A 17,068-nucleotide genomic window follows, 5' to 3' on the forward strand; every position below is an offset into this window, starting at 1 on the left:
CCCAAAGAAGTAAAACCACTTTTCTATAATCAGATTAGCTTGTGAAAATCTACTAAGACATTTCCCTGAGTGTCTTGGGTCTTGGTCACCCCAGGCCATGAGGGAAGTGAAAGCCTACAGGCACAGGGAGGTTCTTAGAAGCCCATACCCTGGCTGAGCCTCTGTACCCCTGGGGAACAGCCAGAATTGCTTATCATCATGTCATGTTAAGGCTCCCAGTCTTACTTCTGTAACAGGACTAAAAGGACTGTCATCTGATGATGCAGGTCTCTGGACCCTGCCCAGAGTCTCTCAGATGTTGGAAGTTACTCGTCTTGCTCACATCTGAACCCTGCAGGCTCACACACTGACAACAATGGGTGACAACTGCATCCAAAGCGAGGCTAGGCCAAGAGACCAAGTCCAGTGATGAAAATTTCAACAAAGCTACTCTTCTGGTTATTCCTGAGTGGTAGTATGCTACTACAGAGAGCCTGCTCAGCACTCAGCACTGACAACATCAGTAGCCTGGCATGGGCAGCCAGGATGCTCAGTGACTTTCCTGTGCCAGGATGCAGACTTCAGTCTCTCCTCCAGTGACTTCTCCCTGCCCTGTATACCTCCTTCCTCCACCTTGTCCCCACCAAGGTCTTGCCTGGTGCTCCCTCAAAAACCTGAAGCAATAGAATCCTCACTCCCAAGAATACGAGGCCCTCCACAATCTGCCACTACCTTACATTTCCAACCTTTCTCATACGATTGCTTGTCTCTATAATCCCACACTACTCTCACTTCCCCAAACAGCCCTTGTGTTTCCCCTGATCTCTACATTGGAATTTTTCCCTTTCCCTCTGATCTCTACATTGGAATTTTTCCCTTTCCCTCTTTACCTGATGAATTACTATTCATCTTTTAAACCCCAACTCATGCTCCTCCTTCAGGAGTGGGCCTTCCTTGATCTTCTCTCCTTCCTCTCCCTATTGGGAATACCATTTTTTCTTGGACCTCAGACAACACTTTGCTACTACAAAATGCATTTATCATGCAGTAGTGGATGTTACAGCTATTTATAATTCATCCTGAAAACTCCAAACAGATACTTAAGAAATATCTGTCGGAAATGTTAGGAAATGGACCATTACACATTCAGGCTTTTCCACACATAAGGATAGGGGGAAGATGAAAAAGACAAGGAAGAAAAAAGAAAGGCCCAAGCTCCCAAGGGCTTGGCATATCTTGGAACAAATCAGAGCCCCTTATGGAAAGGGGTAAAGACTGTATCATCTCAGTAGGTTCCCAGAGATGTGACCCCGCTTTTGCCTCATGAAAAGGAAGGGGGGTGACTGTGGACTTTTAGACCTCAGTTGAATGCCAATGGCAACCTGGATTAGTGGTTTCTCCCAAAAAGTGAATGGGACCGGAATTAGCACAACCCCTGGGAACATGGGGAACCATCGAGCAACACAAGCCCCATTCTTTGGCCACTTTAAATGACTATCCAGAACTCAAAGCCCCGTTCCTTTCAAGGGAACCTCCAGAGGCAATATTTAGTGATCATGGCGCATACAACTGGTCCAGAGAACATCCCTCCAATGGTCTAGGCTTCATCCCAATCTCTCCATTTTTTTTCATTTGAGTCTTCACTCCAGCTGCTTCTGTTGTCTCACACTTCCATACGCCAATCAAACCTCCAATTTTCATGAATAAATACATTCTGACATTTGCTGAGGTTGAGGCACAAACTCTGGCACAGAGCAAGCACTTAATAAAGGTTTGTTCTTTTATTCATCTCTAAGCAGCATCTAAACCAGCCCACCACTTAAAGGTTCCCAACCAAGAAAGCAAGTTCTGACCTCCAGTCCTCTCTGCCTGGATGACACTGAGAGGCAGAGGGCGTCACCAGGTGCTCCTGGGCGCATAGGCACAGCCCCCCACTCCTCAACAGCTCCTTCTTCAACATGGCCCCAGTTAGTGATACTAGTCTAGGCTGGAAGCTTGAATGAAGGGGAAAGGCATACTGGAAGAGCCTCACCTCTCTGGGGACCTGGTGCTCTGGGGAAGACTTTCCCCCTTGGGCTATTGGATTTAGCACAAACCCTGTTGCGGGTCTGTGTCCTTAGAACTTTCCAAACTCACCATCACCATCAGGATCGGCCTTGACCGCAGTGTACATCTCCCGGATGTTCTCAGGCGTCATCCACCTCCCATTCCCCAAACGGGTATGGGTCAGCACCTGAAATGAACCCAAACAGGTGCCCAGGATCAAGATTATGTGCAATTCTCACTTACAAACTATCAGCCTGTTCTCTGATTTTGTTTTGTCCACTCTGGCCTCTCTATTTGTACAGACAGTCCTTCCCCCACCTCGCTTCCCTCCTCCCTCAGCCCAACTATACACATCCTTCTCTTCCTTATAGGTCTGCCAGGTACCACGTCCTCCAAGAAGACTTCCTAGACATTGCCCCTCCACCCCAACCAGCTGAAAATGTTCTCTTACTCTCAGATTTTTCCTAAAGCACTTTATCTGCACCCCTTTATAAAGCAGATCACACTCTACTTTCTATCCTATGGTAAATTAGGAGTTCCCTGAGGCAGAACTGTCATCTTTTATCTCCTGATCCCTAGTGTTTAGCACAGTGCCTTTTACAGAGTAAGGGCTTAAGAAATATTTGTTGAATTGAAATTTGTTGAGTGAAGAGAAAATGTGATACCCCAAGAAAAATTTATATTTATATTCTGAATAGCAGCATTTATATATGCCTTAAGATTTGCAAAGTGCTTTATAGATATTAACTCATTGGACTCAAACAACCTATTTTACAGATGAGGAAACTGAGGCACAGGAGAAGTGACTTGCCCACACCTCTAGTAAGTGTCTAAGGCAGGATCTGAACTTGAGTCTTTCTGACTCCAGGTGCTACGCTCATATCCTTCAAGATCTACCAGCCATCTTATACCACAGATACGCTCTAGAGGGAGGTCTCCTGTTACACCATAGATACATTGCTGAAAGATTGTTTTTGTCATTTGAATTCTAGACATTCAGTGCTCCAGGACAGCTGGCCATTTAAAGGAATCTTAAGGAAAATCCTTTGTAAGGAACAAGATCATAATGCTTAGTGCTCTGAGGGGCTCGAGGGATCACCTCAGTCTAGCCTCCTCATTTTACAGATAAAACAACTGAGGTTCTGGAGGTGAAGTGACTTGCTCAGGGTCACCAGGTTCATTCAGTAACAAAACCACATTTCAAGCCATTCTCCAAATCCAGAGCTCTTCTTACACAGTAAGCCAGCCTGGCATTTACAATGTTCATTGTTTAGTCCATAAACAAAAATGGATAATCCCCAAACTGGTAATCAAAGAAGAATGCCCAATGCTGGCTTTCTGAAGGGTATAAGCAAGGCCAGATCCTTGACCTGACAGGATAGGAGAGGAACTTGAGGGAGCCTCACATTTCTCTCCACCACTCCTCCCCCCCTTAGCTGTTCCTGTGTGGGAAGGCCCAGCCTCCTTCTGAGGGGCCAGACCAAGGAAAACAAAAAGATTCCTAGGGGATACATAAATGGAAGATCCAGGCCCTGAAAGGGGGAGACTGGCACTTGACAAAATTAGGCAGTAAAACCCAGAGCAGAAGTCCTCCCATACTGAAGGACAAAGGAGGGAGGGGGCTGCCACGGGGATCAGGACTTGGATGAGTTTCTGAGCCTAGGCACAGCTGTTGCTCTGGGGAGGGGGGCAGTTTACCCTGTGAGAAGCTTTTCTAGAAAGGCTAAAGAGCAAGCAGAGCAGACTGTACAGTAACACTGCTCACCGACCCTGTGCTGCACAGTGGCCATACAGGCAGCTGGCCCAGAGGACTGTCAGGAGCAGGGGCCAAACAAAGCTCTCTCCTCTTGGAGGAAATGCTTCCCCAGTGTGCAACCCTTCCTCTACCTCCTTGAGCTGCAGCTGCCCATCCTGGTTATGGTCCAGCAGATTGAAGACGTCCATCGGGCTGACTTCAATCATTTCCATGGCTTCTTCATAGTCGTCTGTGGGCAGCGTCTGGCTCTTCTGCAGCCCTTTCAGCTGGGCCAAGTGGATAATCAGCTTGCATTCTTCCTCACTTAGAAAGTTAGGAATTTCTGCCAGGAAGAAGAGGAAAGGACCCATGGCCAGGTTACCAATTAAAAGTAAAGCACCCATCAATGGCACCTGAGAGAAAAACCAAAGCTAGGGAAAGCGAGGCTGTGTCTTTAGAGTCCGTTAGCTTGTAAATTATTATTGCAATTATAAAAAGACTTGCTTCTAATTCCTTTCTTTCCTCACCAAAGGGCATGACAAAGGGTTAATATAAGACAGGTCCCAAGGCGACATTTTTCTGATACAATGACTTGTGGGGCTGACAGTTTCTCTGTAGAAAACCAAGAGTACAGATTTCAGCTGCCTCATTGATGGCAGTATTTATAGTAAGTGAGCTTCCAGTCTGGGAAAGGCCAGAGGAACAGTAACCTCACACCCTCTTTAGTGATTAGACCCCACTAGAATCTTACACTGTATATAGTATATCAAACCCCCTAAGGAACCCACAGTCTATATCGATCACTAAGAGGCTATAATTGGTGCAGGAGGAGCCACACAACCACCCAAGGTCAGGGCAGGGCTGTGACAGGTGACTCCCACAGCCCTGTCTCAGACAGAGTGGCCCAGGGCCATCACTTAGGTCAGGTTACAATGAAGCAAGTTTCCTTGTGTAACTAAGAAAGCACTTTAATAGCAATCATTAAGTCCATCTCTATCCATCCACTCATTTTAAACCTAGGTTGGAATTACCCAGTGAGTTGCTGGGCTTCTGCAGTTACCAAGAACAGGTTTTATTTGGGACTTTGACCCTGGGACATTGGCTTGGATGGTCACTCAGGTTTCTGGCAGTTGGCATTGGTGCCAGGGCCTGGAAATGTGGCCCCAGGCTAGGTAGTTTGGTTTTTGTTTTGTGGTTTTTTTTGTGGTTGTTTTATATCAATTTAAATACCTCATAGAAGAAATCTGATCACAAGCCTATGGGAGAAATGGCCTCAAAACAAGGATTCTGTTTTTGCTCACTGCCCAGCTCTATCCCATCTGATGATCTTCTGCTGTCACTGAACAGACACTGCCATGACAGTATGATGGAAGTCCTATCCTTCTAGATGAGTTCAATGTGGGTCAACTATAAAACCGGTTCATGTTACATTGGTCGTTGTTCAGTCATTTTTCAGTTGTGTCCAATTTTTCATGACCCCGTTTGGTGTTTTCTTGGTCAAGATACTGTGGTGGTTTGCCATTTCCTTCTCTAGCTCATTTTACAGATGAGGAAACTGAGGCAAACAGGGTGAAGTGACTTGCCCAGGATCATACAGTAAGTGTCTGACACCAGATTTTAACTCAAGATGATTCTTCCTGATTCCAAGCCCAGCGCTCTATCCATTGTGCCTCCCACCTGCCCTTTCACGTTACACAAGATGTTGCCATAAATATTTCCGGGTTGTGCAGACAACTTATCCAACTCCTTCAATATGTCCCCTCGAGTCTGTCTCCCACTCACCCTATCTCTCCACTAAGAAACCTACTCTTAATTACATCTCTCACTGATAACAACAGGAAAAACGGACTGAAGATAAAAGATAGAGAAGTTGCATACTGTTTGTATACAGCATAACTATGGCTATAATGCAGAATAAAAAAGACAGGATGCATGACCCAAACTGGGCACAACCCAAAAGAACCAGGCAAATTCTTTGTGTAAACAATGTCCAAGCCTGTAAATACATCTCCAATCTAAGCCTACGCAGAATGCCTGAAAGGTTACTGGGGTTTGAAAGCCTGCTTAACGAGTAGCAGGGCTAAATCAATAGGACCTAATTGACTTGGTCAAACACCTGATTGCTTTGCCACGAAAAAGAAAGAAAGAAAAAACAACCATTAAAGGGTTTATTAACAGATGCCTAATCCAGGGGCCTCCCTGAAGGGGCAGAGTTTGAATAGTGGCATCCAGTAGCGACCTAATCAAATGCAAACAAGTCTGATTTACAGACAACCGGAGCTGGGATAAAGAAGCCCTGGGCTGCCCTCATTAACACACCTGCTGAGCTGAGCCCAGGCCCCCAATTAGAAAGCCAAAGACTAGGCAAACATCTCATTTGTGCTGTCTTTAAAAACAGTGGATTCATAATGAAGGGGCTGGCCACTGAGCCTATGGAGAGGATCATACATAAAAAAGCCTCCCTAAGCAGATTCAGCTCCAAAAAGAAGCCACTAGCTCCTGTGGAACATCTGCCCACCTAAAAGGCTAAGGTAAAGGTGCAGGATGGTGGCCAGAGGGTCCATAGAGAGGCTGCTGCTTGCTTTGGTAGGTCTGTGGGGCTGTTGCTTTGTAAGGGCTGGTGCAGATTTCCCTAGGAGCTCCTCTCGATGCACATTCATTCCAAGAAGCATGACTCTATGCTATGATATTGGCTATTCTGAAATGCGAATCCCCAACCTGCTGGAACATGAAACCATGGCTGAAGTGATCCAGCAGTCCTCCAGCTGGCTGCCATTGCTGGCCAGGGAATGTCACCCAGATGCCCGAATCTTTCTCTGCTCACTCTTTGCACCGATTTGCCTGGACAGGTAAGACTTTAAACTCTCTATTTCCAGGGAAAGAATCTCCCCACAGGGTAACTAATGACACATGGCACTATCTCACCCATATTCTTTAGCTCTCTCTTGAGATGGGTCAGCTGGGGCTGCACTTCTCCATCAGCTGCTGGGTTTGTGTGTTTGATGAGTCTCATTGAGGCTACTGTAAAAGCACAGACGGGTATTTCAGGTCATGTGCTCCCAGAAAAGAAGCCACCGCTGTGGAGTGCCCTCCTTTAGATGAGAAGGCAATCACTGTAGGCCACAGACCAGCTCCAACTAAGAGAAAAGAGCCTCCTTCCCACTTCCACTGGGTGATTACATTCCACTGAGGAATGAGGAACCATCCAGCTGATTCACCAGTCAGGTTCCCGTCTTGCTATTCAAGTTTTTCCTCTCTTGGAGCAGGCCTCTTTCGGCCCTGCTGTTCATTCTCAAGGTCTTCTGTTGTAAAAGGCACAGCACCACCGCGGATAACTTGTCAGTTACGGCTCCGAGCAGTCACAAGAACTGGACAGGAGGCCAAGGTCTGATCTCCCTTTTGCTTGTCTGCTGTAAATAGTCCACTCAAGCTACTCATCTGGCACCTCCCTTTCAGGAAATAAATGGATTTTTGTTTCAAGACACTTCTTAAATTACCTTTATTTCCAGAAAGTGACATACAGATGTGATGCTTTGGTGCCAACAAGAACATCTTCCTTGATGTTCTTGAATAGTGATGGGGATCGTAATGAGTATGGTGCCAACAGGAGGCCCCCATTTTCCTCCTTTTCCCATAGCGGTGATTTAGGGATAGAGAACACTAATGGGTTCTGAATGGAAGCACCAAAGAGCATCTTGAGGGCTAATGACAAAGCAGGTTAACCCCCAGGCCACCTGGCACTAAAGGGAGGAAAAAAGCAATTCCTTGGAGAAGAGTGTTTTCCCAATTGATAATCAGGTATTCATTGTAATTAATTTCATTTAGTCAGACAAATATTAAAACCCAAGCTGTACGCTGTGCTGGGCACTGGAGAATTTTCCAAGTTTAGCTAAGATACTGTCCCCATCCACATAGAGCTTAAGATCTAGTGGATAATTTAATATACAATGCTACACGGTAAGTGAGATAAGAATAAGAGATCCACTTCCCAGTGCTGTGTAAGGCCTAGTGTGGGGGAGGGGGTAACAGTAAAGCAAGCCTTCGTGGCTTCCTGGAGATAGCATTTGGGACTGGAAATACCAAGAAGCTAAAGGCTGAAGACCAGAGCTCCCAAGGCACTTTTCTAGAAGACCTGAAGGTACAGGGAAACACTCTTCTTGCTTGGCATTCCTGAGCTCCTCCATCCAAAGAAGAACCTGTTTCAGTATTTTATGTTCCCCATGTTTCCAGGGTAACACCACATGTACCAGTTTGGAAAGCCATTTGAAACCCAGGAAAAGCCACACCCAGCTAGGTGGGTGGGTGATTGAAACGTCAGTATTTATAGGATGAGTGTTTACTTCTCTGCCATGGTTTGGGGAGGCCCTATCTGATTGGTAAACATTTCTGGAGCGCCAAGATGGCATAAGGGACAGAGAGCCGGATGTGGAGTCAGAAAGACCTGAGTTCAAATGTGACCTTCAACAATGTCTAGCCAAACCTTAGTCAAATCACTTAGCCTCTGATTGCCTATGTTTCCTTAACTGTAAAATGGAGATAATAGTAGCACCTACCACCCAGGTATGTTGTGAGGATTAGATGACATAATATTTGTAAAGTGCTTAGCACAGTGCCTTACCATAGTAGATGCTTCATTAATATTCCTTCCTTCTTTCCTTTCACCAGCTATGCACAGGGCACCATGCTGTGCTATGCTGTGAAAGATACTGGCATTTAAGACATTTCTTTTACCCTTGGGGAACTTGCACGAAGATAGCATGGGGCTATTAGAAAAACTGCTGGACCTAAAGTCCAAGATGTGGCTTCAGATCCTGGCTCTACCACCTACTAGCTGGGGGACTTTTGAGAAGTGATAACCTCTACTGTAAATTGGAGAGAATGATTCTTGTGCACAGGTCTGCTGTGAGGAAAGCCCTCTGAGAACCTGAAAGCATGATAGAAACGTGAGCTACTATTTCACTACCACAAAGACCTACGGTTTCATTGCTGATACAGACCGAAAGCCCTCCCTGCCTTAGCTCCTCATTTCATGAGTTGCTGTATCCAAAAATATTCCTCAGCTCATGGCACGCCTCTTGTTGAAGGTAAAGAACTAAATATCCACAGTCTCCCTCCTTTAGGATCATCTACCCCTGCCGAAGTCTCTGTGAGAGTGTTCGGGACAGCTGTGCCCCCATCATGGCTTGTTACGGATACCCCTGGCCCCAGATCCTCCAGTGTGATCACTTCCCTGCAGATCACAGTCTGTGTATCTCTGCAATCACCGACGAGATGAGCGTGAGCAGGAGAAGTAAGTCAACCTTTCCTGGTACAACTGCTGCTACCACCACCACTACTACTACTACTACTACACATACACAGAGCCAGTCATGATAACAAAGGCAGAATATTTTTCCCTCAGTGCTCAAATATGGGGGTCAGGGGTGTCAAGCCCATAGGCTTGTTTTATAACTTATATCATCATAGGATTTAGAGCTAGAAGGGACTCCAGAGCTTATCTAGTCCATCCTACTTCCTTTGAAAAAGAAACTTCAGTCCAAACAAGTTAAGTGACTTGTCTAAGGTCACACAGATAAATAGATGAGCCAGGAGTCTGCTTCAGTGTCCCTGGCTTTAGATCCAGAGCTCTTAAAAAAAACAAAAAACAAAAAACAACAACTCCACTTTAAAATGTGTGTGTGGTGTGTGTGTGTGTGTGTGTGTGTGTACAGAGAGAGAGAATTTAATGAGAGTAACAAAAATTATCCTATAAGTGATGCCCCTTTTGCATTTTTTCTTTTGCAAATTAAAAAAATGTTCCAATGCTTTTTCCCTGGCAATCACTACTCCCCAGCCTCCACCCTCCCTTATAACTAGTCAGCACATCGGCCATATCTTGAGAAGGCTAGCCCAATTCCGTTCCTCTCATCCAATGCCTCTCTTCCCAGAGATGGAGGCTATTTCTCAGCAGCTGCTGTTCAAAGTGCTCATCAGCTGCTGTTTCTGTTTGCCCTTTTATTATTATGGCCACCATGTCAATAGTTCTTCTGCCTCTGCTCATTTCCCTGTGCCAATTCATGCCAATGTTACCATATTTCTTTGAATACATCATACTCATCATTTCTTAGGACACAACAAAATTCCATTATATTCACATACCACAATTTGTTAAGCCATTCACCAATTTATAGCCATCTCTTTTGTTTCTAGTTCTTCCTACAACAAAAAGTTCTGTAATAAACATCCCTAAATAGGGGTCTTTTCCCTCTCTCTTTAACATCCTTGGGGTACCTGCCTAACAAACAGCTTTACTGCTGGGCCAAAGGGTACAAGCAGGTCAGTGACTTTTTGAGTGTCCTTCCAAACTGTTTACCAGAACAGCTGAACCATTCACAGCTCCATCACTAGTGGGTTATTGCTGCCCCTATCCTTTCATAGCCCCTCCATCAGCCCCTGCCATTTCCCTCTTTTGTCATATTTGACACTCTGATAGGTGTGAAATGAAATCTCAGAATTGTTTGAATTTTCATTTCTCTTGTGAATTGAAGCATTTTTCAGATGGCTTGGATTGGATTGCTTGTATTTCTTCATTTGAGAATTGCTGGTTCCTATGCTTTGACCACTCACATATTTCAGAATCCAGAGCTAAGAGAAAGGAGAGCTAACTAGCTAAGTCAGAGATATTCTCTTAGCATCACAAAAAGAAGCAAACAGAAGAAGGTTCAGTCTTTATCCAGCAAAAAAAGGAACCAGCACCACTATTCTGTTCCTTGAGCCCTGCACAAGGCAGTGAGACCTTGGGGCATGGGCTTCTGGCAGCCCCCATTCCACAGCCCTGGAGGGTGTAGGAGTCAGATGGCTAAGTTGCCGGGCACAGAGAGAACTCTGGCTCCCAAGTTCACCAGTTTGGCACACAGTTCCCTTACTGTTGAGAACAATGGTTTATAGTCAGAGGCATTCTCTCCTTCCCCCACCAGTTCCTCGAGCCAGCTGCCGGGACTGTGAATTGGAAGATGCAAGCTCCCCAAAAGAGGTTCTGGATACCTTCTGTACCAATGATTTTGGTGAGTACGACTGTTGTGGCACTCCCCAGTACCCTCAGATCCCGTGACCCTCATTCTATTCAGCAAACAAAGGTCAACCTACATCTTCTGTGTCCCTAGCACTGTGCTAAATACCTATATGAGGATACAGGGCAATTCATTTGAAGGTGATGTTAAAATGCCAAACTAGGGGGTCACAAGATAGAATGTCAGTGCTTTGGGTCAAAGGCCAATGGAAGAAAAAAAGTCACGTCCTATACGGCAGGACAATGGCCCCTCTGCTGACAAATAACAGAGGTGAAGTTTCCTCATAGGATTTGGGATTTCCAAAGAGCCTGACAGCTTACTCAAAGTGAGTCAGACTGAGAGGTTTTTAGTTCACATCCAGACAAGGCAGGATCTCAGGGGAGGGGGAGGGAGGGGGAGTTCAAGCTAATCTAAGCCCTTGTAAAAAAAAAAAAAAAGTAAAAATTTCCTACTCTAAGCAAAGTCAGGCTGGTGACTCTGCACAGCCCTCCCTCATTTAAATCCAATTCAGTTGCAAGTCATGGCATCACCTTCCTGAAGTCATGTTCCTCTTTGGGAACAAGGACAAACAACAAAAACTACATGCAAAGTACCATGAGAGATACTGGGCTGCTAGGCAACATAAACTATTTATGTGCCAGGCACAGTGTCCTGGGGATACAAATACAATCAACAAGAAAGAGTCCTGGCCCTCAAGAAGTTTATATTCCAAACATTTTGAATAGGGATAGTGGAGAAGCAGAGCCTGGAAAGGAGTGAAGGGAAGCTAGCCTGGGCCCATCCCCAAAACAGAGACCCAAGAGGAACTCATTAATAGCAGAAGGGGACCAACTGGATACATAAAGAAAAAGAAAGGGGAAAAAAATGTAGGCCCAAGAAATTTATATCCTACTAAAAGATTGCAAGCCATAAACAGATAAGAATATTCATGATTACTTGAGGGGCAAGGAGAGAACTCTAACCACTAAAGGGATCAGAAAAGGCTTCTGGCAGAGAAAAACAGTCAAGCCAGAGACGGTGAGACAATCCATTTCCAGGAGGCTTTTCCAAGAGAGACATTTCTTGTACCTCTGCAATGGCGATAGCCGCCCTGCCTGTGTCCTGAGCAATAAGTAGGTAACCTTAAGCAGTTTCATGGTAACAGGTAGGCCTGATGGCCGTGACCAGAGAAGTAGCAGGGCCGGCAGGGAGGACATACAGCCAGCTTTGGAGCTGCTGCCAATGGCCACTCATCCATGCCTTATCTCTTCCCCACTGTACTTGGGGGTGGGGTTCCTCTGGTTCTTTTGATAACTGACAGGTGCTAGTTCAGCCCTTTTCCATATGACCTGCTTCCCTCCTCTTTCAGTTGTGTAGGTCCTTGATACTATCTCTCACACCAGTTCTCAGAAACAAGCCATCATTGATAATACACTGCAGCCTCCTTCCACCTATCTCATGTTTTAACTCAGGGAAGGAGGGAGAAGGGGACCTTCGGGTCAGCTATTCTAGTCCTTTCTCAGTTTTCAGTCTGACCACTAAGATATTTCCATTCAAAAGATAACTGACCCAGAGAGAAGTTCAGGGAATTTGATAAGAGTTGAAAGGCACACAGAAATGGTTAACGGGGAACGTGGTAGCAGAGCCCAGGGACCTGGAAGCTTCAGGAGGAAGACACTCTAAGGACATATGTCTGGTGGCCCAGGAGATCAAGGTATATTGCAACTTTGTTTTGTTTTACCTGTTCTAGCTGTGAAGATCCACATCTCCCGGAAGAACTGGACCTCATCCAGCATCTTTGACTATGATATGGACTCCCGGCTGGAGGTGCTGAAGCATGGGCCCCTGCTGCCAACAGAGGTCCACCCCAGACTGAAGCAGTGGCTGGAGTGGGATGCTACCTGTGTGCACAACCTCATGCGGGGCACTCACACAGGGGCCTACATAATCAGTGGGGAGGTCCAGGGCAGTCGAGTGGTAGTTAACAAGGCTTATGCCTGGAACAAGAGGAACCGGAACCTGCATCTTGCACTCAGAAAATGGAAGCACCACCGGTGCAGAGAGTAGGGCAGCCTCCTGGCAGAAGAAAAGTGTGAAGTCAGGTGCCTCCCTCATCCTGGGACAACAGCATACCTTCTCAGACTAAGGACTCTGACTGGAAAGCCAAAACTCTGGCAGGGAAGTTATCTTACTTAGATTCCTAGTAACTGATTATCCAAGAGGAAAATGACTTGTTGACCTAGCCCTTGTCCATAATGTACACTGGGAGATGTGACGCAATCCTCATCCTGTCCTACTGTACTCAGACTCTGCATTTCAAACACATGCAGGTATGATGGAAGACAGACTGTTCCCAGACAGAAGCACAGAAGTACATTAAGTGATAAGCTAGCTGGTCTTCCAACTGACATAAGATGAATGGACATTTCAGATGAAGTAGAAGGAAACAAAGTAAAAGGCTGATGAGTGTGATCCCTTGGCACTAGGTATGATGCTAAAGTGGATGCTGGGAAGGGGCCAAGCTTCCTAACAATGCAACAGATACCTTCCCTGCTCAATTCCTCCCACTGCGCTGCTGCCTCCCAGATATCTGCTCCCAGAATCCTTTGTGGGCCCCCACCTTCAAAAGCCTATTGTTACCCACATTTCTTCACTGGAAGAGCAAGATGGCTCTGAAAGTAGAGAGAAGAGAAGTGGTAACTCTGGCCCTACTGAGCTCTGTCCCTGACAACCTACTGTCTGCTGGCTGTGCATTTTCTTGAAATCTGAGAGCATTTTGAAAAGATCTCCATGTCTATCCCACTCAGTGCTCTACAATCTGAACATACTACAAACACTTCAGAAAGGGCCCCAGAGATTTACTTGGTAGATCTTTCTGAAGCCAGAATCAATATACCAGGCTCACCAAATCAGGATATAGTCTTCTTGAACTTTGCTGAGCCTAAGGCTCTTATTGGAAACACTTCTAAAAAGACCTCTGGGATAGTCAAGACTTCCACGTACACATCTAGGGTAAGCTGCTTAAAACCTAAACTAATATTCACCCGTAAAATCTAAGTCTGTTACTTTTAGGTCTCTAGGATTTATTATGAACACATTCTTCTCATGATATATGTCAAACTGTCTCTGTTTAAACTAGAGGGAGGGAAAGAGAAAGGAGGAGAGAGAGAGAGATCTGGCAATCTTGTAATAAGCCAAACACGATTTTTAAAATAAATATTTCTTGTACATTAGTGATAATTATCTTCAATATTTAGGAAAATAAAAAATAAAAACATGACCCAATGAGAAAGACATTCAACATGCTCCAGCAGAAAATTTGGTCAAGGGTCCTTGGTATTCAAAGGATATTGGAACAGGAAAGGCATGTAAAGGGTAACAAATCCCTCATAAGAAACCCAGCCAAAGTACATGAGATGGCATAGGACTGATGGCACCAGATTGATAAATATTAAGCTGCTGCTCAGAGAAAGAGGCCTATACCTTTCAAACAGAATTTTAGAGGGCCAAGCATGATTAATTTTACTTCTATTTCTGAAATGTCTAAAAGGGGGAAAAAACTCTTTAACACCAGGAAAATGTAAATATTAACCCTCTGAGTATTTATTGAGTGCCTATCAGTGCCATGGGTCCTGTAAATCATAAGATAACAACCCTTCCTCATAAGGAACTGATCAACTGAAGCAGGAGGAGGAAAGATTTGGCCAGCTACACTGGGGTTCAGGCTTTGATAACAGTGTGAGATAGAAAAGGAGGATCTGAGGGCTAAAATAAAACAATGTTCTTGCAATGGTGAGAGTTCTTAGATCACGTAAACTCTTCTCAGGGAAGTGGTGGCAGAATTGGGGCATAGTGGAAATAGTTAGACTTGCAGTAATATGTCTCAATTTGAGCCCCTTAGTAGCTATATGACCTGGGGCAAATCATTTTACTGCTCTGACTCAGTTTCCTTTTCTATAAAATAAGGACAATACTACTCACATTACTGATATCACAACATTGCTGTGGAGGTCAAATGAGATAGTGTATGCAAAGCACATATGAACCTTGAAGTGCCATATAAATGTTGACTTTTATATCATTCTTTGGAAACAGCAAGAGGTGAGGCCCTGGGCACATTCCAAGATAGCTACCTGATCAACTATCTTGTTTCCTCTCTTTGGGATTTACCATATTTGGGATACTGACATAGCTCTCTGATTCACTGAACAAGTCCTCCCTGTTTCCATTTTATTTCAATATCAGCATTACTAGAAAGAAGAACCTAGTTGCCTAGCATTCTGGGAGATTTGGGGCTGAGAGTAGCAGGGAGGGAAAAAACTGAAGAGCCAAACTCCATCACTGCCATCAATGGGGCATTGGATATGTGGCTCAAGCTCATCCTCTCCTCCTGTCTCTTTTTACTGCTGATAATGTATCCACAAAAGGCCAATAAAGGATGGGCTCAGGTGCTTCCTGATACCAGGTTCCAGGTTATTAGGAGTTTCCACAAAAACATCACTTAGCTGTGGCCAAGAAACCACCACTTAGAGCAGAACCAGGAGAACATTGTACGTAGAAACAGCAACACTGTGTGAGAATGAACTTTGATAGACTTGGCTCTTCTCAACATACAAGGATCTAAGACAATTCCAAAAGACTCATGATGGAAAATCCACATCCAGAGAAAGAACCATGGAGTCTGAATGCAGATGGAAGCATACTATTTGCTCTCTCTCTCTCTCTCTCTCTCTCTCTCTTTTTTCTCTCTCGTGATTTTTCTCTTTTGTTCTGATTCTTCTTTCACAATATGACTAATGTGGAAATATATTTAATATGATTGTACACGTATAGCCTATATCAGATTGTATGCAGTATTGGGAACTGGGAAGGGGAAGGGAGGGGGAAAATTTGGAACTCAAAATCCTATAAAAGTGAATGTTAATAACTAAAAATAAAAAAAAAGAAATCACCACTTAGACCTTTAAGGGCTGAAGAAGCCCCATTTGTATTTTCCTCCCCCATGCTTATTCTTCATTCTATAGGTCCCAATGGGCTAGAAGTCAAGGCACACCACAGCTGGGTTTCTAGATCAACTACCTTAATAGAAGATGTTCCAGTAGGTCATACCTAAAGATTAGAGTGTTAAGTCAAAAGATTTTCAACATGACTAACCCAGAGAAACCATAAGGTGGGCCATTACTTAGCCTGAACATTGTGTTTGTTCATTCTCTTGGTTATAACTTTTCGCAGGACCTTCTCCATTTCCATAGGCTTTTCTCCCCACCTACATCTTAGCCAAAACCTTGTGGAGATTCAACCCACAACAGGGTGACTAAAGCATTATTAAAAAAAACAACAAAAACATTTCAACCAAAATACCGATGTTATTTCTTAAAACAGAGTTTCAGATGACACATGGGTCCAAGTATATCCCCCAAATCACAAACCTCTGATCCAGTGGTGTAAAGGATGTGCTCAGAGCCATGGGCTCCTGACAGTTGCAGATCCCAGCCATTGTCCTGAAGTCCCTGAGTGCAAAAGGCCAAGACTCTCTTGATCACTGCTACCAGAGTTTGCCCATAAACCCTAGCTGTAGGAACAATGGTCCTGAGGATCTCAGGTACAAACTTTCCCCCTCACTCTCAGGCCCGAAGTTTTCAAAAAGCACCAGGCCAGCTAGGGTTTGAGTCCCTACTGAGGTCAGGGTAGGGAGGAGGGGTTGGACATGTTGAGAGTTTTCACAAGTTCCTCATCGACCTTTCTATATTAACATTCTATTCTATTCTAATTGAGGTCTAATACTCAAGTATTTGTAGCGCAATGCATCAGAACTACTAGAAAAGATATTTTATTCCTTACGAAGTTTCCCAGGGGCACTGGAAAGTAAATGAGACAACCAGCTTCAGGTCTTAAATGGAATTATCCAGCAGCAACAGTCATTTAGGAGGATTCTGGGATGATAAGCTAACATCCTGGTGCTGGTTTTATCACTTTACCAGCCTGTTTCTTGTCAGACACAGGCTGTCCAATGGCCACTATCAGTTCACTGGCGTAACATCATCCATGAAGATAGAGGAAACAAGAGACCATGATTAAACTGAAAGGGCAGGTTCAATTCCAGGTTACCCATCCATTCTCTGATTTTGGAAGGCCACAGAAATCACATTTTTTTTTCAGTTGATACTTAAGTATTGCGATGGGCAATTGTTTTTTTTTTAATAGCTGAAAGGTTTTCTTCTTAAACTCTTAAGAGCTACAATGATTCAAGGGTCACTCTGTATATAGCAATAAGACTAGG

The 17,068-nt window shown here is 44.6% G+C and overlaps 2 protein-coding genes across 2 annotated transcripts in view; one reads left to right on the top strand and one right to left on the bottom strand.

The window, feature by feature from the left end:
• Nucleotides 1-17,068, bottom strand: part of P4HTM (prolyl 4-hydroxylase, transmembrane) — a 33,522-nt gene that overhangs the window by 14,335 nt on the left and 2,119 nt on the right. Inside the window, exons 3-4 of the mRNA XM_020999320.2 lie at nucleotides 3,913-4,103; nucleotides 2,116-2,212 (exon numbers count right to left, since the gene is read on the bottom strand). Coding sequence (XP_020854979.1) covers nucleotides 2,116-2,212; nucleotides 3,913-4,103 — 288 coding nt within the window. The remainder of the gene's footprint in view (nucleotides 1-2,115; nucleotides 2,213-3,912; nucleotides 4,104-17,068) is intronic.
• LOC110217140 (secreted frizzled-related protein 5-like) lies at nucleotides 6,305-13,053 on the top strand. The gene is made up of 4 exons (XM_020999321.2): nucleotides 6,305-6,609; nucleotides 8,881-9,050; nucleotides 10,717-10,803; nucleotides 12,539-13,053. Exons 1-4 carry the CDS (start codon nucleotides 6,305-6,307, stop codon nucleotides 12,853-12,855), a joined length of 879 nt encoding a protein of 292 aa, XP_020854980.1. The 3' UTR covers nucleotides 12,856-13,053.

This window comes from Phascolarctos cinereus, unplaced genomic scaffold (genome assembly GCF_003287225.1).
Source record: "Phascolarctos cinereus isolate Bilbo 61053 unplaced genomic scaffold, phaCin_HiC Scaffold_4;HRSCAF=312, whole genome shotgun sequence".
Classification (NCBI taxonomy): Eukaryota; Metazoa; Chordata; class Mammalia; order Diprotodontia; family Phascolarctidae; genus Phascolarctos; species Phascolarctos cinereus.

Coding starts and splice junctions, on each gene's coding strand:
- LOC110217140 (XM_020999321.2), top strand. CDS start 6,305: ATGGTGGCCAGAGGGTCCATAGAGAGGCTGCTGCTTGCTTTGGTAGGT. Junction 6,610..8,880: donor GCACCGATTTGCCTGGACAG/GTAAGACTTTAA, acceptor TCCCTCCTTTAG/GATCATCTACCCCTGCCGAA. Junction 9,051..10,716: donor GATGAGCGTGAGCAGGAGAA/GTAAGTCAACCT, acceptor TTCCCCCACCAG/TTCCTCGAGCCAGCTGCCGG.